This window comes from Molothrus aeneus, chromosome 3 (assembly GCF_037042795.1).
Source record: "Molothrus aeneus isolate 106 chromosome 3, BPBGC_Maene_1.0, whole genome shotgun sequence".
NCBI lineage: Eukaryota > Metazoa > Chordata > Aves > Passeriformes > Icteridae > Molothrus > Molothrus aeneus.
In genome coordinates, this window is record NC_089648.1 from 57535031 (window position 1) to 57555793 (window position 20763).

At 37.7% G+C, this 20763-nt stretch overlaps 1 protein-coding gene across 3 annotated transcripts in view; it reads left to right on the forward strand.

Moving 5' to 3' along the window:
* The window catches only part of STX7 (syntaxin 7), a 31264-nt gene extending 10838 nt beyond the window's left edge, over positions 1 to 20426 (forward strand). For 2 of the 3 annotated variants that reach the window (XM_066546997.1, XM_066546998.1), the window contains exons 3-11: positions 10057 to 10126; positions 11667 to 11757; positions 13390 to 13527; positions 14167 to 14219; positions 14892 to 14982; positions 15583 to 15655; positions 16402 to 16484; positions 18144 to 18354; positions 19015 to 20426. In XM_066546997.1, the coding sequence (XP_066403094.1) occupies positions 10057 to 10126; positions 11667 to 11757; positions 13390 to 13527; positions 14167 to 14219; positions 14892 to 14982; positions 15583 to 15655; positions 16402 to 16484; positions 18144 to 18354; positions 19015 to 19145 (941 nt within the window). In that variant the 3' untranslated portion in view covers positions 19146 to 20426. The remainder of the gene's footprint in view (positions 1 to 10056; positions 10127 to 11666; positions 11758 to 13389; positions 13528 to 14166; positions 14220 to 14891; positions 14983 to 15582; positions 15656 to 16401; positions 16485 to 18143; positions 18355 to 19014) is intronic. The other variant, XM_066546999.1, reaches the window with a different exon arrangement.
* Positions 20427 to 20763: the final 337 nt, after the last annotated feature.

Below are 20763 nucleotides of genomic sequence, written 5' to 3' on the forward strand. Positions count from 1 at the left end.
CAGACTTCTCACAACTGAAGATGAGGGGGAGCAGTTCTTTGAAATCTGACCACTTTCTGATTTTAAAGAACTGATTCTCTTTGTGTGGCTAAAGGAGGGAAAGCATTTTATTTAAAAAGATGTTCCCAAGAGGGAGAAAAATGGGAATTGCATTCCTCTACAGGAACAACTTCACAGATATAAATGTGGGAAGGATACAGTTAGAGGAGCTGACTCTTCTGCTCAGCTGGAAAGATTTGACTCATGTCTCTGACAGGAACAGTGCAAGAAGTAGCAAGCCATGCTTTTTCCTCCCCACACATACAATAACTCTGTCATGTGTGGGACACTGAGGAAGCAGGCTAGTATGCCTTTGTTTTGCTTTGTAGTTAATATTTTATTTGTAGCTACCAAATACATTACTTGGAGCATTCCTTTAAAAAAAGCAAGAACAGTGCAGGCTAGATTTCTAACTATCAAGTCTCCACTGGCATCTTGAGCTGAGCTTTGGAGCTGCCCATCTAGAAGCAGTTTAGAATGCTGCCTTTTGCTTGGGAACACAGAACAAAGCCTGATATTGGTAAAATATGCCCAGTCTTTGGGTTTTAAAACACTTCTTTTAAAGCACTTTTTTTTTAGTTTGCAAACAGTAATCAAGCTAGAGAACTACATTAACTGTAGTAATGGTTCATATTCCTTCCCTACCAAACCCTTCCTTCACTCCCCAACTCCTCCAGGTAGTGTCAGCATTTTGTACAGAGTTGGTTGAGAAGCCAGTAAGAATGGCGTAATCTAGCCTTGCTCAGTGTTGGCATGGTAGGTCGCTGATAAAGTATTTGACTTGTTCATTCACACTGAAGATCACCCTAGCTGAACAAACACATTCTCTGCATGCCTGCAAGGTAATAAAAATAAAATTCAGTAGCCACAATCCACATATGATTGGAGGGGGTCTGGCTGACTTTGAGAGATACTTTCTCATAGGGACTTCTGCTTTCTGCTGATGTCCTTTGCTGTTCGTTAATGCAGCACAAGTATCAATTCATATAGAGCGCATTCCTGGAAGGTCAGCTTAAGCCAGCAGAAATCCCTCTGCCATGTGATACCTGTCCTGTGACAACAATTTCATTCAATTTCTCTTGCATCTCAAGTTTTGTATAAGCTACTATTCTCACTGAATGTCGTTAAGATGGGAGTTAAGTTAGATCAATCATATGACTTCCTCTATAACTTGATCTGACTGTAAAAAATAATAAATGTAGATTAAACCCTGAAAAATATTAACACTTTCAATGGATGCCTCTATGTTGTGGTTTAAGCCCAGTAGGTAGTTAAAATGTTCTGCTAAAAACATTCACAAAAATCTGTATCTGTCACTATGTTTGAAACACCAGCAGGTTCGCATGATTACTCTTGGCTAAAGAAGAACACAGATGGGCGCATGAAAAGTAAATGAGATCACTGAGGTGTTGAAATCACAGCCTGTATGAAAAGAAAATTCTGTTTTGTCTATATATAAAAAGTGTGGTTTTGTACAGGTGTGATTCTTAAGAAAACAGTCTCCCAGTAGAGCTTGTTGAGGCTTCTAAATGTGGTATTGTCAGAAATTTCCAATTAGCTGCTGTTAACCAGATTAAACTTTGTGGGAACATACCAGCTGAAACAATTTATATATTATTATTGTTGCTGTTGTGTGGAAGGTTTCTTGGCTATGGAGTGAAGTTTCTATAAAACCTGGAAAAAGCGGGTTATTTAGGGATTTTAAGAACCATTGTATCCTTCCACATTTCATTTTGTGGACTTCTTCCAAGGCTGAGGAATTGAGGAGAAAGTTAGCTAATTTGAGTCTTTCTAAATGCTTGTCTTTGCAATGAGGTGAAGTTATGAAGCTCACAGTTCTTGCAGAAACAAATTATTTCTCAAAATAGAAATAGAAAACCTCAAGCCTGAATAATTTCCATGCAGTTCTTAAAGGTTTTTTTCTATGTAAAATAGCATATACATTTAAGAAAGCATGCATCACAGATTTGTCTATGAATCTGGGAAGCTTTTTAATATTTTTCTGTGTTTTCTCTTGTCTTTGTCTTATTTGGATGACATTGCACAAGAGGGGCAGGGATTTATTTATGCTAGCAGCAGAAAAGACTGAAAAAATGGGTCTTCCATGTATGCCCCAGCACAGTTTGTGTCAATATATGCAAAAAAGGGAGAGTTTTTCCTTGACTGGCACTGTATTGCATTACAGTTATAAGCAGAGAGGTGGCCAGTGAAGACGTCCGCACTTCTTCTGCAACTGTTGCTTTTGTTGATGGAGCAAGTATAAATGGACTCACCTTGATAAGATAACTTTTACAAAACAGCCTGCACCTGCAGCAGAGGAGAAGGGATGTGGCCAGAGTCCTCATGCTTCTTCCTGGCTCTGGAGAGTTGTATTTCAGATGCTCTCTAAGGTACTTAAAATGCCTGCTGCAGCTCAGTTTTGTTGGATTTTCCTTCTTGTGGACAGGAGATTGCGTAGCAGCTTGATTATACAGAGAGTCCTCTATCAAATCTGCTATAAAACTGCTGTGCTGGGGCTAGACACCTGTCAGGGCTTAGAATAAACCCAGGTCAGTGATTGATTGTGAGTGACCCCGCAGTAGCAGCTACTTGCTTGTGTTGACCGGTCTGTGGTGTATTGTGTCTCCTTCCATGTCAGCTCCTGAGGTGGCTGCAGTAATGACCTGGCCTCTTAAAAACCAGACTTCCTTCATGGAAATGGGTTGGGTTATGGTGTTTGTGCAGTTACTGTTTACCGCAGAACAATGCTTCATTTTCATCATTTAATAAGCTACTGGTATTCTTTAGAGAAATGCTTAAACTTCCGAGTTTCAGGAAGTTACCAGGGACACTTTAGGATAAGAATATAAAGGGATTGGTTTAATGACTTTGCCTTGGCTGAGCTGTAATAATTGAGTGCATGATCAGTAATTGTACATTTTAACAATGTGTGTTTAGTGTGTTCTACACCCATATTAGAAGAAGAGCCAATACTTCAATGCCCCCACTTCACTCTGTCCTTGAAAGACCATTATAGATGGGAGTACCCTAGAATGAAATAATTACAACAGCAGTGAAAAAAATGAGGGCAGATCCTGAACTTCAGGCATTGTTGCTGGTGTTCCTGGTTGCTCTGAGGCATGATTCTGTTTAGAAATGCCAGAAGTTGTAACAAAATATAAAGAAAAGGTTACAAGACTGGATGTTTTCCCACTAGTCCAAGCGTACTGAGTTCTTGGAGCTCAGGGGACAATCTTCAGGCCCATCCTCATTTTATTTTCTCCTTCCCACACATGCATGATTTACTGTTTTTCTGTGCTGATGCATTCTCCTGTTTTAGAATAATCAGTATTGCATACTGAGTTAAGATAGAATAAAGCAAATTACTTAAAACCAAATTACTAAAGTTTTTGGATATTTGATTTCAAGTAGGTGAGTTCCTGGGGATGCTTTTTAATGTAAGCTGGTCTCTTTTGACTGGTGTCCTGGATTTGATTCCTTTGAGAAACTGTCACTCTTGTTTAAAGTAGGGCTAGCAAGACAGCACTATGGCATTGTGATTTATGCAAAATTTGAGGGAGTGAACTAGATTAATAGCTTTAAAGAGGGCCTTACACAGGAGACTTACCTCTGATGAAGATATTGCAACTAAGTCAGAATCACTGAGTCATATGAAGGCTTGTGTTGGAAGGGACTTTAGAGATCATCTAGTTTCAACTCCCAGCAATGTGCAGGGATGCTACACACTATATCATACTGCTCAAAATCCCATCCAACTTGGATGTGAAGATTTCCAGAGATGGTGCATCCCTAGCTTCTCTGGGCAACCTCTTCCAGTGCCTCGTCACCTTCACAGTAGAGAATTTTTTTCCTAATCCTATTCTCTTTCAGACTGAAGCCAGTCTTCCTTGTCCAATCACTAGGTGCCCTTGTAAAATGTGTCTCTCTTAATTTTCCTTGATCTAGGAATGTTTTCTTCAGCATCTCTTCATCTTTAGTCAAGTACCCTCAGTTGAAGTGCAGAAAGAAAACACATTGAATTGGATTTGAATAAATTGAGGAAGTTTGTTGTCCCCAGGCAAAAGCAGTTTGAACTGGTGTAATTTTAACAAATAATTCTTTTGTTCCAATAACTTGCTCTGGAGGGACTCTGAAGTTTATTAGATTCCACACAAATTAATCTGTAACTGGATGTGCTGTTTGTTGACTCACTTGCTCAGCTGGAAAGAAGTAGGAGATTTCTTCATAGTTACCCAGCCGGTCTCAGCGCATGTGAGGTATTTGACAAAGCATTTCTGCAAGGTGACTGTGCTAGTGCTGTAGTCACTGCTTATTTGCCTTATGAAGCCACAGTTGGAGCATAAGGCTCACATGGAGCAAATCAAATGTTGCATTAGGTGTACACGAAGGAACACTTTGCTGATTCTGTTTATTCTCCTTGGGTGCAGGAATAAGGAAAATGAGTAAAAAGCATTGTCTTTAAATGCCTGTTGTTGTGTTAGCCCTGTGAACCTCAGACAGTTAGTAAAACCCTGTCTGTCACTTTTTAAGTATAGGATGGTGACATAGGTGGGACCATTGCAATTAACATTCAGGAGGAGCTGTTCTGCTCCTTCTTCCTGTGAGGTCCCAGTCCTTGCTGTTTTGTAAGGCAGGTTTCATTGATCTTGCTCTTCCTGCTTGTCTGGTTCTTGTCCTCTGCAGAGCAGTGCCTCAGTGTTTGTTGCTTGTGCTGCTGTTGGCGTTTCTTCCATGCACACCCAGTGAGTGCCACATTTTCTGTGGAAGCATTAGACCATAGCTTTATGAAACTGGGCAATGTGGTGGATCTGGCTGAAGGAAGCTAAAGGAAACAGCTGCTGGATGGCTATAAAGCAGTTTTGATCCAAGTAAGAGGTGAAGTTACTGCAGTGGGGTAATAAGCAGCACTCATTAAACATATTTGCCCTCAGTTTCATGCTTCTATATTGAGGTATATTTTTTAGAACTCTCAGGATTATGTTGTTGATACATGTCATTCTCCAACTCGTAAAGCTGCAGCAAGCTTGGTCATGGCCACTTGGGGCTTTAAAGTTTGGTTTTCCAAATGTGAAATAGAACAGAGTTTAAGGTAAGAAGACAGCTGATTATGGGTAGCTTGCGAAAGCTTCTCTCCTGTAGCTGGAGTTGCTGGTAAACATTGCAAAGTAAGACCATTCTCAGTTTCCTTTGTCTAATGCTGTAGCTGAACATCAGTAACAGTCTTGGACACTTCTCAGCTCTGCCAGAGAAGGTAGGTGACCTCCACTTTGTTCTTCATTTCCATTCTCTTAGTTGATGCAGTACCTTTCAAGCATTAGGATTTTACTGAAGGATTTGGGTGGGTATTTTTTTTGCCTTTTCTACTGCAACAATACTGTGGTATTACAGTTTGTACAGTGATTACTATTTCACAGTTTGGGATTAAGATTATTTTCACCCATGATATTAGAAGAAAGAAGTTGTTTGCATTTTGGTCTTCATTGCATTAATTTATTTTTGTCTGTATTTTAATTTTAAAATTTCCTATGCCACCTTTTAAATGTTCTGATTTCAAGGACTGGAACCATCAGTATGTCAACATGGATTTACTTGTAGTAATGAAACAGCTTTGCAAATTTGGCTGAAAAACAAGACAAGGAGGAAGGAGAGGAAGCTTTCTTCTTTGCTTGCCAGCCTAAAGCAAGGGTAGTTGTGTGATCCAATATGTGAAACATGGTTTTATTTATGAAAAAAATTGTATTATTACAGATCAGTCAGGAACATGTTTCTCAAGTACTCCTACCTGTTAAACATTGTAAGTATTTCCACTCCAGCTATCTCTACTTCCATGACTCTTGTAGAGGAAAGGAGGTCTTTTATATCAGACTACTACTTTCCTTTTGATGTTCTCCTTAACTAGAGGAAGAGCCTTCTACTGACTAGAAATGGAACCACTGTTTGGCTTAGTAAAAATAAACATGAGCTGACTCTTGAATAATTTTCTCTGTAGGAATTCAGGTTAGGTCTTAATTGTTTCTCTGGCTCATCATTAACCATGTCTGACCTGTTTCTGAGCATGTGATCAGCCTTAGAGAAGCTGAGTAGCTTTTATCAGCTAATAGTTGTGTATTGTGACATTTAGATCAGGAATACTGCAAGGACAAATGGAAAGTCTTCTTAATGTTATGGTATTGCTTCTTTCTAAGACAAGACTAATTTTCAGTAGAAAAAATGGGATTCCTTTGCATGTAAGACAGCAGTTTCTTGGAAAAAAATGCATTTTGCTTGCATGCTGTCATGTATCCTTGCTTCCTGCTCTGCTCAGTTTCCAAAGTGGGCTTGCTTTCTTATATTGCCTGCCCACAGCTGGCAAGGTGCTGTTCCTGCCAGTACAGTGTGAGCCCTGACAGAGCTGTTGATTTCCATTCTATGCAAACATCTCCCCTGATGTGCAGTGTGAAGTGGCTGCAGGAGTTTGCAGGGTGTTGCCATGCGCTGGTGACTTTGGTAAAGAATGCCTGTGTGCACATGTGGTGTGTGCCCTTGTGCAGCTCCTGAGCAAAGTCCAGCAGCCACCTATGTACACCAAGGAGCCTAAGTGCTCACGTGAGCCAGTGTCTGACTTTGCACTGAAATGAATTAAAATCATGCACAAGATCCAGTCGGTCTCTGTGGCAGGATTGGTAATGTCCAAGACAGGAGGGACCTTAGGTTATTCCTGTCTTTTGGAACTTCTTGGGATGTTTGAAGAATTGGGAAACTGGGGAAGGGAAAAGCATAACGAGTAAAGTAGCCTAGGAACTTGTCAAAGCTGTGTTGTGATCTTGGGTCCCTGACTGTTACCAGTATGTTTGCAGTGCAGTGCTAGGGCTTTGTGAGCTAGGCCTAAGCCTTTAGCTCTCTGGGACGCTTGAGTGTTACTGATGGACTGAGGGCACCAGAGCAGATGCTGTGTGCTGTGATCTACCCGCCTGAACTCCCTACACAGGCCTGAAATGCTGGCTAAATGAAGGAAGGAGACAGTACCCTTATAAATACAACCATCAGCAGTGAAACCAGGAATTTAGGAACTTCTGTTTTCCAAAGAGTAATCCCAGTTTTTCAGCAGTTTTGCTCCCAATTGCCTGCTTGGTTCTTCTCCCTGCTTCTTTCACACATGGAGCAGTGCAAGGAGCAAGCAGAGGTATTTCTTCAGTCTAGGAGACGCTAAGGCTACCTGCTTTTCCCTTGAGTAAAGGAAGGGATATTGTCCTATGATCTAAGGAGTTGCAGAGCTAGTTCTTGCTTTTAATCAGATTCTGTGACACCTGTGAGACCCTTTCCCTCTGTGATCCCCGTGGTAATATCTTTAATCCTGTTCAAAAATTTTGTTCATGAAACTATCACTATAAACATATTTTAGGTGGCTTTGTGATTACATCTATAATATTAGATAAAATATTTGAATCAGAAGTAGCTGCAGTGAGAAATCAGTAAAAAAACAAGCCAAACCAAAAGAGTTAGAAGACTATAAAGAATGTATTTTTCAGTCTGTATACATGCCAGCATATTTATATTAATACAAAGGAGTGCAAAGACTGGATTTCTTTAACTCATCAATCTGTAGGTATATACTGTAAACCAAGATTTCAGGAAAGTCAGCTTCTCCACTTCCTTTGTTATGCTGGCCCTACTAACTTGTTTTTGTCTTTTTCATGAAGCATCTTCCAGAATGCTGCTGAAGGCTATTGGCCAAAATTTACTTTTTGTGCTCTGCCTCTTTTTCTATTTATTTACTCAAATAAGCATTTTCATTTTCCTATGAAAATATTTTTTGCTATACTTCATATAAACAGGAACTTTTTTTTCAGTAATACCTATGAAAGGTTAAGGTGGAAAATACTGAATTATAGGAAGCATAGAAAATGCTATTATTTCAGTCCTTAGGATTTTTTTTCTCAAACTTTTCCCCTTGTGATTTGAAGTCCTATTAGAAATTTGCTATTTCTATGCATACTTACAGACTTCATGATAACTTGTGTTTGAATTTTATGCTAAATTTTTGAATCACAAGACCTGACCTGCCACAAACTCTGCCTTTGGAATTGTACATCTGACCAAATTTGCAATGTGGGCTTTTAATTTTCTCTCAATTATCTACTTGTGTTCAGCTTTAGAAGTAAGGTAAATATGCAGTTAGCTTGGCATACAAATATTTTAAGTATAGGCCATGTTTTGGGGAATTTTTATTTAAAACACAAACCTGCATTTTCTTCACTTGCAGTTAAATAATGCACCTCTAGGTAGCGGTAGGACACACTGAGACTTATTTCTGTCTTTTTGGGTTTCCTTTTTAGTCTCCCTTTTCCAAGTACATACGAGTAACCGAGCTCCTCGGCTCTGCAGTCAGAAGGCAGAGCGCCTTGGAACAAATACAGAATAATTAGTGTTCAGTTTTATAGATATTAAAACTCCATATTTTTGAAGATAACACCAGCCAGTTATCTTTTTGCTTATTTTAAAACAGTGCATTACACTGGCCATAAAAAAGAAGCTTGATAACCCCGAGCTCGTGTTGATCAGTGTTTGTGAGCAGCTGCAGCTGCCCAGAAGTGCAGGCAGACAGGCACTGCCTTGCCCAGCATGCAGGAAGCAGGGAAGGGCTGGTCCTTAGTAGCCAGTGGTGACTGTAGCCAAAATCAAAAAATCTTCCCTCATGTTTTGCTGTTTTTCAGCTCAGTTAAAATACAAGCTGCATGAAACCCATCTTACAGTGCTATTCCACACAGAAATTCTGTTAGTTGTTTATGCCATATAGTTATCTCAAAAACACTTGCATTAAGTATTTGATTTTTTTACCTCATGTAAATCTAACTTGCCTGTTTTGATGTATTCATTACCTGGATGTGCACACAAAGTATTGGCTATAGCAGTTGCCAGCATTGGGATGTTTTGTAAAGTAGTGCAGATAATCCACTATCAGCTATACTACATTCACTGAAGATTTGTTATGAAGCAAAGATCAGAATTAACATTATTAATAAAATGCTTTAAGGAATTGCAGTTTTATCTAACTGGTTAACATAACTCAGCTTATTTTCTTACCTGTAGTTCTGTTTCCTACAGGTAACTTCTATAGTGTATAGAAAAGTACTCTCTTTTTTTAATATGTTTTTCTTCCTTATGTAGAGTTGTCACTTAATGCATTTTCAACTGTGTTTAAGGAAAAAAATAGATGCTGAGATAAGGAAGTGAGGATCCCACATAATATTGTACCATATCTGTCTATGTGGTACACCATTGTGCCTGGGAAGAGCCACAGAAATACAGAGAAACTATAAGCTTTACAGTGTGAAAAATTACCTATCCTTTAAGTTTCTGTTCATTTTTCTCCTTGCTTTCTCACATGTCAGTAAAATATATTAGGCTGAAAATAAGCCTCAGACAATATGTCACTTCTTGCAGTTCAAAACTAATGTGTTTCATGAAATACACTTTAAAATCACTGGCAGTTTGTATCCCAGACTTACAACCATAAGATTTTCAAAATTGCAATTTAAACCTGGACACACAAGTTTTCTTTCCTTTTTAATGTACTGTTAACCCATGAATGCTTTATTGCCGTCTCTTCATTGATGCATGGATTCTGAAATGTTCGTGTAAGATGTTATAGAAGTCTTCCATATGGTTTTCCAAAATGACATATATAAAATAAACCAGAATAAGAATGGTGCTGTTTATTTAAAAAAAAAATAAAACCCCTGATTTAGACTTACTATAATGAAATCATTGACTAATCTTTAAATTGCCTGTTTCTACCTAAAGATTTTAATACATTCTTTCATAAGAAACCTCAGGTTTTGTCTTTGACATAGCGAAAATCATTCAATAATTGTTTTGGGACTTACAAATGGAATCTTTGTAGTAGGTTGAAAAAGTCCTGCATATCCATTTCTGTCAATTTATTTACATGGCTTTAGAATTGTCAAGCAAAAATGCATTAAACTGAATAGCAATTGTCTCTGCCCCATTCAATTTTTTCTTCCTCTTCACAAACAGCTGCTGAAATACAAAGAATACTCCATCAACTTGGAACACCACAGGACACGCCTGAGTTGAGGCAACAGCTGTGAGTACTTCACATCATAACACTTCATTTCATTGCATTGTAAACAATCTCCTCTTAGGTGATGAGGTGGGTTTCTGTTAGGCAGAGTGCTTGATTTTCCTGAGCAAGGTGAGATAGAGAAAGATTTGAAACTTAGATGTTGAGATGTGCTTTATAAAGTAGGGTAGACTGTAAACTCGAATCAGCTGATTTTACCATGCACATTGCCTGCAGTATCAGTGCATCTGTAAAACCTGTCCTGTTTATTAGCAAAGTGGCACAAACAGAAAGCAGTATCACTGCTCAAAAACATACCCCCACACCCCTCCACTCCAGTCAATGCTTCCAATCTGATTGTAGAAGTGTCACAAGGTAATGAATATATTGGGATGGGTTTTTTGTGAGGTGAAATACTGGAAGAGGAAGGGGAATATCATTTTTAGTGATGAAAGCTACAGTAAGGGGTGACATTATAGAATAAATACCTACCAGAAGTAGTAACATAACTGAAGTGAAATCAGACTCCAAGGCAGATGCTCTGCTGGAGTTCAGTCACCTAAAAGTGGACTTCCTCTAATATGCCTCTAGGAGAGACTGCAGCTGCTCTCTGCTTTTCTGCATGGTCTAATGAACCAGGATGATTTTTTCATTAAACTTCTTTACCACATTAATCTCAGCATCACAAATGCATGTAAGCAACATGTGCTCATCCTGGCATTTTTTGTGTGTTTCGTGCTTTGCTATGGCCATTGACTAGTAGGAGGAGGTGTGTGTTGGACCAAAGTTGTGATGTTCATTTTGGTGAACAGCCTAATTTCTTCATAACAGCCTAAGTTTAGGGCCCATAACATTAGCCAGGTACAATCCACAGGGGATATTCTACTGGAGACAGAACAGGTGAAGAGCAACATACACACATGCAGTTGATGAAATAACCCAATAAGATCTAAGCATAAATTCACACCTAAACAGCACAGAAACTGTTGTTAAGGACATGCTTCAGACCGTTATTGGAATAATTTATGTATATATAGTAAACATGCTTGAGTTTTTATTGGTCTTTCACTTCTCTGAATATTTGGCCTTTCCAAGAGTTATTTGATTATTTTAAATATTGATGCTGATGGCTTGATAATAGCTTTCCAGATAAAACCGTTTTATATAGACTGGGTGGGGAAGATGCCAAAGCAGGTAAAGAATTTGAGTTGCTTCAGAACAAAATAAAAGTGAATATTGGTAAAGGATTGTGTGATAAAATCGGAAGTATATTTATGTATTCATAATGACTACAAATGTATTACTGCACATGAATAAAATAGAGGAAACCTAAGGGAAAAAAAAAGTGAGTAATTATTAATTATGCTGTCACACTGCAGAATACACCTTCTTCAACACCTGTCTTGCCTGGAATCCATGATTTCATGCCTTTACAGCAAACAACAGAATAAAGATGGCTTTGTGTGCTTCAGAGAAAGCTTTTAGTACTGATGTTTTTTGAGAATCAGTGAAATTCAGCAAAGTAACCTGATGGTCTCTAATAAAAATTTGCATTTGGTTTTAGGCAACAGAAGCAGCAATACACCAACCAACTTGCCAAAGAAACTGACAAATACATTAAAGAGTTTGGATCTTTGCCTGCAACAAGTGAACAGGTATAAAACCAAAAAGCATGGCTTGTTTGATTAATATGTTGGCTCATGTAAAGTATTTGAGCCACTTCAGTTCTTTATTCCTGTTTTCAAAGCACTGTTTAGTTAGTTAGTCAACACATTTGCACAAGCGGGAATTCACTAAAATGTAAGAATATTTTGTTACCGTCCAGACTTGTCCCAAACTTGTTTTTATGTATCAGGAATGAAGTAGTGTGATTGAAGTAGTGGGAATCAAGGCAATGGGCTGTGCCTTTCTGCTTTTTCAGGTAGCTGGACACTTTGTAATCCATTGCAGTGATGCTGTATCTGACTCTGCCAGCACTCTGACTGCTTCCAGGGTCTAGGAATTGTGTGGCAAAACACTGTTCACTCACTGTCTGAGTAATTTGATTATCACAGTATGTCTGTTCTGCATCATTCAGATCAGCATATGCTATGTCTTGTCACAGGCATTTCCTTTCTCAAGAGGACTAGACAGGAGCTGTTACTAAATCAATCTTCTTTCTGAGGTGTGTGTAAAATCTTTCAGTCAGAAACATGTGAAGTGGCTGTTGTGGTTAGCATACTCCTGTTTGCCCTCCTGTGGTTTCTTATCCTAGCAAAATCTGTCACTTAAATAAGGGGAGAACAACAGGTTCCTAGAAAACATGGATTCAGGTTATTGTCACTTAAACAACTAGTCTGGTCCGTGGGTAGTTAGTAAGGAGCCTTTGGAAAAGTGAATGGTCTTAAAACACGGAGTTCAAATGGCAGGCCGTGATCTATGTGTGCTCATCCTGTCAAGCTGTAAACTTCTAACAGCAGTGTTAGAACTTGATCTTGGTATATAACCTCTAGTTCAGCCAAAGTATCTTTAGTTTGTCAGGTTATTTTCTGTTTGCTTGTCTTGGACTTGAAAAGTTCACAGTGAAATGTTTTATAGGTTAATTTTACCCTTTTATCAAAGCTATTTCTTAATGAAATGCATAAATAACAGATTCATGAATGGCAAATGACAACCTTTCAGAAAATTGGAAGGGTTGATGAATGCATATATTTAGCAAAATATGGTGGAGGCTCTCCTGAGTGCCCAATATTCCCCTTCTCCTCATTACATCTTGGAAAAAAACAAACCTGAAAGGAGAGAACAAGCATTTCTGGATCTGTTTTAATGCATTTAAGGGAGTACGTGAACCCACTGCTGGATTCAGTTCAATATGTATTTCCAGCATTTATGTAAAATACATATTAAGTGCTCTGTTCTTTCTTCTCTGCACCCTTCCTCCCCTCTATATTCAGTCATCTCTGCATATTTTAGCATTCCTGGTGTCAAAATATTTCACAATAAAGCAGAAGATTTTACAATCAGTGGATAATAAGGAAGGTAGAAGCTTTCTTATCATTGCTCATTTCCAGTTGTTAAATGAAAATAAATACATTGATTTCTTCTTTAAATGCCTTAATTTATGTGGTTATGTTATCCCAGAAGGAAAGAAGGCTTGTCCATGGAATTGCAAATGGTTTTGTTGACAGCCTTCCCTTACACCAATTTAGTAGAAAGGATATATATGCCTTGGTATTTAGCAGACTGGAAATAGTAAAGCCTTGAAAAGCCTGAGCTCATTTGACTTGGTAAAACTTTTTCTCCTACAGCGTCAAAGAAAAATACAGAAAGATCGTCTTGTGGGAGAGTTCACCACAGCACTAACAAATTTCCAAAGACTCCAAAGGCAAGCTGCTGAGAAGGAAAAAGACTTTGTAGCCAGAGTAAGAGCCAGCTCAAGGGTGTCTGTAAGTATCAGAAAATATGCCACTATGTTCTTTACATTGGTGTTAGGGGGGTTCTGTGTCAGATTTACCTCCACAGTGCTACTTAGCTTATAGCTGAGTCTAAATGCTGCAGAACATGTGCTATATGATATTATAGTAAAGGCTGCATTAAGTTGTAATAACCTCCCTGGACAACTGTTACTTCTTCCTTTCCTTTGTCACAGAGAGGAATGAACTGCCCCGTGTTCATGCTGTAATCTTGCAAAAGCAGCTTCTAGTAGATTTTGAAATGCTTTTGCTCTACCTTTACATAGCAACAGATTTTTTCCTTTGGGGAAGAATGACTTCAGTGGAGCATTAAGGTGGAGAAGTGCTGAGTAGCTTCAGATTTTCCTTGTCAGTATATCAATTTTGCCTTTTCACTCTGTGCCAATACACATTCCATACTTGTAAGTTGCAGCAGGCAGTTACTGAGCTGAATGCTTTTGCTCATATTTCAGCCTTATGCATGCATAAAGCAAAATCAGAGAGAACATGTTGAATCATGTTTCAGTTTGACTTACCAGAAACCTTCCAGTATTGACTCCTTATAGAAATGCTGCCAGTGCTCTTTTCAGGGGTATAATGTTTTATTTATATTTTTAAACACTGATCATGTAGGGTGGGGCTCCAGAAGATAACTACAAAGAAGGAACACTTGTCTCTTGGGACAGGTAGGTTGAATCACTTAATATGCCTTATCCTAGCTTAGAATAATGAATGGCCTGCAGGGAAGTAAGTTGACCATGGGTTTTTTTTTGTGTTTAGCATAAAGATACTTTGATGGCATACATGGGGAGAAAAAGAAGCAGTTCACATAATGTCCCTCGTTTTTTCCTGATGCTTCAGCTGCACACATGTCCTTAAGCTCCCCTAAGCCGCATTTGGGTTTTCTGGGACCAAAAACTTAGGGAAGAAGATTCCAACTTGAAAAAAGTAAAGCTTTTGTGATAAGGGTCCAGTGTTTACTGGAAACTCCCATTACTTCCATATTCTTTGAGAACTGTTTCTTAGTCTCAGATTCTTTTTTGTTGCTCAGATAGATGTAAAGTCTGCAGTTGATAGTTCAGAAGAAACTTTGACCTTGTATTCATACTTAGAATTTCCAGTCAGTCCCCTGCTCTGTGCAGCACTGCTCCAGCAGCTCTGCTACACCACAGCTGTGATGGTTATACCATTTCTGTTAGCCAGGCACAGACAAGGGTAAAACCACACATTTTATTGACTGATAACGTAAAACGTGCTATGTACTTAACTGTAGTTTTATCCTTTTGAATAATTTCTCATTGTATTTGTTTAGTTCTGCATGGGTTTTGGTTTTGTTGGTTTTTTTTTGTGTGTGATAGCCAACCACAAACACAAGTGCAAGATGAAGAAATTACAGAAGATGACCTCCGTCTTATTGAGGAGAGGGAATCTTCCATTAGGCAGCTTGAAGTAAGTACAAGTGGTTTTACAGCAGAACATGTTTTTGATGTTCCAAAACAATAGCATTTTTAAAGGAGCATGAGCATTGATTGGTGGCATGAATCTTGAGTAGTTTGGATTTGTCTGTGGGTATTTGAAATCTACTGTATGAAAGCCATGTTTTGATATACTGTGTTTAACTTCAGTGGTTCTGTGGAATAAGAGTGCTTGTGTGATTGCAAGAAAAGATGCATACCATTTTTTTCCAATATGGTCATATTATAGAACTGTTTTAAACAGTGAATATAAATGTAGCGAAATTAAACGTCTTGTCACACGTCTTCCCAATGTATTGTTCATCATGTTCATTTTTAAGTGGACTTTTTTGAACATTTCTTGAAATACAGAGATTTTCTATTTCATTGAAACTCTGGTAAGTAAGGACCTCAAACTCGGTCTCAAAGTACGAGAAAAACTTTTAAAATAAACACATTAAGGATTTTTTTTTCCATCCTGTAATATAAGGAGTCATGGATGCACATCCTGGAGGAGAAGGATATAGTATTTATATCTAAATAATGCACACAGATGCTTAAATGTGTGATGTACATTAATGATTTCATTTTGCAGGCTGATATTATGGACATCAATGAAATTTTCAAAGATCTAGGAATGATGATTCATGAACAAGGTGATGTAATAGGTAAGTCCAATTCAAATATTACCTGAAATTTTTTTATTCACTTTCTCTGGTGAGCTGCAGTGTAGAACTTCCTTTTGCTCGAAAAATTCCTTTAATGACACTATTAATGCTAAAGCAAATCAGATAGAACCTAATAATGGGTAGACTGGCTGAGATGACTGGGAACACAGTAAGAAAGAGTGCTTAAAATTTAGTTTAAAACATATAATTTTTCATGTATATAAAATGTCTCTAAAGTAGTTTTTAGAACTGTTTGTATATAAAATTGGAAAAAAATACAATCTGTGTCAATATGATAGAACACCAAACTAGAATCATGCCTCTTGGGTATTGTTTGGTCCATTGCCTCTGTTTCATAAACCTTAGGACTTCTTTTAATCTGAGCAGAGAGTAGTCAGTAGCAAGTTGGAGGACAAGTAAAAGGTAATTTAAAAATGAAAAAAAAAAAAAAAAGGTAGAAGTACTGAAAAACTTCTGCCTCAGTTGGTATCAAAGTTTTAGCCCTGCATGCAGAACAGGAGAGCTGTTACCTGACATGAATTCAGCCAAGTATTGCCTGGGCAGTTTTGGAATGAGCTCAAGCATAAGTGTAGGATGGATCAAGCTTTCATAATCCAAGGTACATTGATGAATACACCAGAATTTTGGGGCAGCTGTTTATATGCTCTCAAGTATATTTCAGCATTCCAAATCTTTATCTGGGTTATGACTTATCAAAATCTGCAATCTTTCTTTTCAAAACAAAGACAGCATAGAAGCCAATGTGGAAAGTGCAGATGTACATGTGCAGCAAGCAAACCAGCAGCTGTCAAGAGCAGCAAACTACCAGGTAATGCCAGTTGTGTGAAACTGTCCTGCTTATGCACTCCAGATTTTGCCTAGCAAATTCCTCAAGGCTTGAAGACTTAAAGGTTTATGTTAGACTACAATGGTATTTCTAGGTCAATATAAAATAAGTCAGTGACTTTTGAAAGCTTTGGGTTTCCTCTGTTTCCAGCCAGACTGTTTCAGTATCTTATGCGATTCTGTGAGAACACCTGGAGTTACACCTTTACTTAAACAAAAATTCCAAAACCAACAAAAATCCTTACACAAAGAGACTCCTACTTTTATAATTCAAAAAGTTAAAGGTTCCTGTATATGGGAGAGCAAGCCTTTGGAGATCACTGGTGGAGTAGGGAAGATAGGCAGGAAAATCTTCTGAAGATGTGGCCAGTTATTACCAATTTTTGCTGTCTAAAATCTTCCTGATGTTGTATATATCCAGCTTTTTTTACTTGCTACTTTGATGATAAAAACATATTTCAAACTGTCAAACTTTTTTGAAAAGACCTTTAATACCTTTAAATGCCATTTCTTTATAACATTTTTGGAACTTATTAGAAATAATAGTATTATTATATATATATAAAACTAATATATAATATTTATATAAAGTAATAGTATTTCTAATTACTAATCTTCCCCTTTAAGTTAGAGTTAGTCCTTAGACTTTTTTTTTAAAAAACCCTCTTATGTGTGTTAGTAGTAAATGAGTGACAGAATGTCTGAGAGGCTGCCTGCTGATTTCAGAAGTAGGAGAGGGGATGCATCCTTGAACTGTATTCTCGCTGGGACTAATTGTCACATTAAGTATGTTTGATGACTCCTATTTTGATACTTTAAAAATTCCAGAAAAAAAAAATAGCCAAAAATTTCAGTGTAAGGTATAAGTTTTCTAGTTGAAATTTAAAATGAAAAGCTTCATGATTTATTTTGAGGAGGAAAGGATCTTCCAATCTCAAAGGAAAGTTATCAAGACTTGACAAGCTTCTGTTCAGTGGGTCTTGCAAGAGGCACCAAACACTGCAGAGTTGCTGATGAAAGGACTGTGTAGTTTGCTTTGGATTTGCTTTCCTTTGCTTGAAAACTTATCATTGTTACAAGGTGCTGAAAAATTTTGGCAACTATTGTATCTGGCCTAACCCTCTCAAGGGAGTGTTAGAGGCCCAGGTATGTGGGGAGGGACAAGGGTGTTGATACTCCTACAGCTCCTGTTTGTGGTTGGATGAGCTCTGTATCACTCATCTGCCCTGTGGAGTGCATTCACACTGCAGAGCAATAGGGGCAAAGCCAGGCTGCTTCAGCACTTTGGAAAGGATGATCAATTGTATGTTGAAATAAGTTTGCCATGCCTTGCTTAAGGAGTATTACAGGGGAAATGTTTGACTTCAATGCAGTTCTGGTAAGAAGGGGGTCAGCAGGATGCAGAAGAAAGAGATTGTGAGTGTAAGGAAATGATAATGGACAGAGGGGGAAGGTACTCCAGCAAGCTTATTGAGTTCTAGCAAGTAAAACAATGAAATTAAGAAATCTTAGCCTGATGGTGGGAGAAGTGGCAATGAGACAATAAAACTAAAAGAATTTTTATGAAATGTGGTGGTCTGGCTATTACTGGTTAGAGAACTGACAGCTTCTATGAAGAACTGACACAGATCTTGTTCTTCAGAGAGAAAAAAATTTAAAAAACCCAAAACATCAAAACCACCCAGGCAGAAGAACTTTTGCCAAGTACAGCAAAGACTGCCTTTACTTCTGGGACTATGACCTAGAATCCCAAGATCTGAGTTGTTATTCCTTGGCTATTAGCAAAAGCCTGAGAAACCCATTTGGTAATTTTCTTCCATCCTCTGGAAACCTTCAGATTCTATACCCTTCAGGTAAAGGATGAAAGACTGCTGCTGCTCTTGAGTGCTTTGGTATCTCAAGTTATAGACCTGTATGGGAAATGTGAAAGTTCTCAACATGCTCATAGCTTGGACTTTATTGTAATGACATCTATTTAAGTGGTTCTCTAGTCATGTCTCTTTTGTTTGGTTATTTTTGTTTGTTTTCTTTAAGAGGAAGTTCTACCTAAGAAACTTGGCAAAAACACCTTTAAAATAACTGTGAATGGATACACAGCAGCCCAAAATTGTAGTCTGTTGTTCCCTTCTGTATATACACTAATAGTCTTTTTTTTCTAGCAGACCATTTCTACTTTCTCTGTTGTGCAACTGATTGTCCATTTTCCTCTCTATGCTGTCACCTCATGTTACTTCCCCCAGAGTTTTAATTATATCCATTCATTACATTACTGTGTTTTAATTAATTATGTGTACCAGAAAATACCACTGAAATAATTCTGTTGAATAATATAGCTATAAAGTAGTGTAGATAGTTTTTTTTTTTTCCTTAAACATCTTTAGATGTCTTGACCATCTTTATATGTAAGGACACAATTTAGTTAGAATGCACAAGTAGCAGGACCATAAAAGCATCTGAATAGTTTTCTGATGTGGTACAGTTTTCAATCAACTGTGTTTTTTCTCTTTTGCCAGCAAAAATCCCGAAAGAAGATGTGCATACTCATTATTATACTTGCTGTTGGAGCATTGCTTCTTGGAGTCATCGTATGGTTAATTGTAAGATAAGTCTCTGGAGAAAGCGTTGTAATTTGTATTTAAATTAGGAAATTCATAGTCATGGTTTGCTCATTGTGAAGCTGAGTAAAATAGTGGTTCTGTATTTCATCACGCTTACTTTTTTTATAAGACTTTTTGTTTTAACTTGAGAAGTAATGTTCTCAGTACTGCCATCAGTGTAGCTGCCTGGCCTCTCAGATGTGGGTGCTGTGTTACCAGGAAAATAACAGTCAAGATCATAAACTGTTCTGTTAATTTAAACATGAAACATCTTAAAGTTTAGGGGGCTAATCAAAGTAAGGATAACTTGTGTTGACAGGGTGGGTAATTATCTTTTGGGGTATTGCTAAATGTTGCTGCCAAAACAAACTCCTGAATTGTTGCTTGAGGCAACAAATTCACATCTCAGAATTTATTTTTAAGTTAGAAATATATTTCTTCTCTTTCCCTTCCATCGCATTCACCTACCCATTTGATATGGGTAGTTCAAACATAAAACATAGGTTGCTGAAGTTGATGTGATCTCTCTTTTATACCTGAAGCCTGTGAATTAAGCCTTCAGTTTGCTTGAGATCTTTTAAATGTTCAATTTATCTCTATATCTGGCATCAAGTATGGTTATGTCTAGAAGCCTCCTGGAAAGGTAGGAAGGTTGAATGATGTAGTTATGTGATTTTTTTTCCCAGTCCTTGCATTAGGAAATACTGTGTTTTATTGCACACATCTGGTATCTTTGCATCTGAAGTGTGCATGAGTGAATTTGGTTAGACAAAAATATGCTCTAGTCTGTGACTTCATAGACTTACTGGGAAGAATAGAAATTCCCAACTTCCTAGCTGCACTTGAATGTCACTGTTCTGAAACTGCTGTGATTTAGTTTCCATGAACAGGTACAAAGTTGAATGTGATGTCTTTCACACAGCTTAAGAAAAGAAGATTACAAGTTCAATTCTAAGTTCAACACTGGTATTTGAAATTAAGTTAAAATCAGTTGAACTGACTGAAAGCATTTAAAAAGTTTGATGGTTATAGCCTTTAAAATGACCTTTTTTCCTTTTGTGCCATTTTGTACTAATATATTAAAAATGTAAAACCACTTTTTTGCCAATTAATCTATTTGCCTTTTTACTTAATCTTGATTAACTAATCTGAAAAGTGTACAGATAAAAGTCACTTAATCTGTATTTTTTAGAGTTCCTCCATACCAGAATGATAGAGAATACACTGTGTACATGGTGAGCTATGAAATATTATTTGGGAAGAATCTAACTGTAAGCATAAATGAATTGTAACCATGCAACCAGAATAAAGGCCTTTTAAAGAGTGCACTTTTCTAGTAGTTGTTTTTTTTTCAGAATCCATCTTTAAAAGCACAGCTGTTGTCTTTGCCTTTATGTGAATGATTGAAACTTCTCTGAACAACTCCAGAGAATTTTAGCTCAGCTGGTGAGGCGGCCCCAGGGAATCTCTCTTCCTGTACTGTACTTCACATTGTCAATGAAAATACTTCTGGATCTTGTATGTCCAGCTAGTGACGCTAATGCTGTGAGATTTTTGGTTTCAGACTACACTAGTCTAAACTAGAACAGCATTCAACAGTTAGCCAGGTAGCTTTCTTACCAATGAGCTAAAACTGACTTTGGAAATTTCCTGGCTTTACTGTTT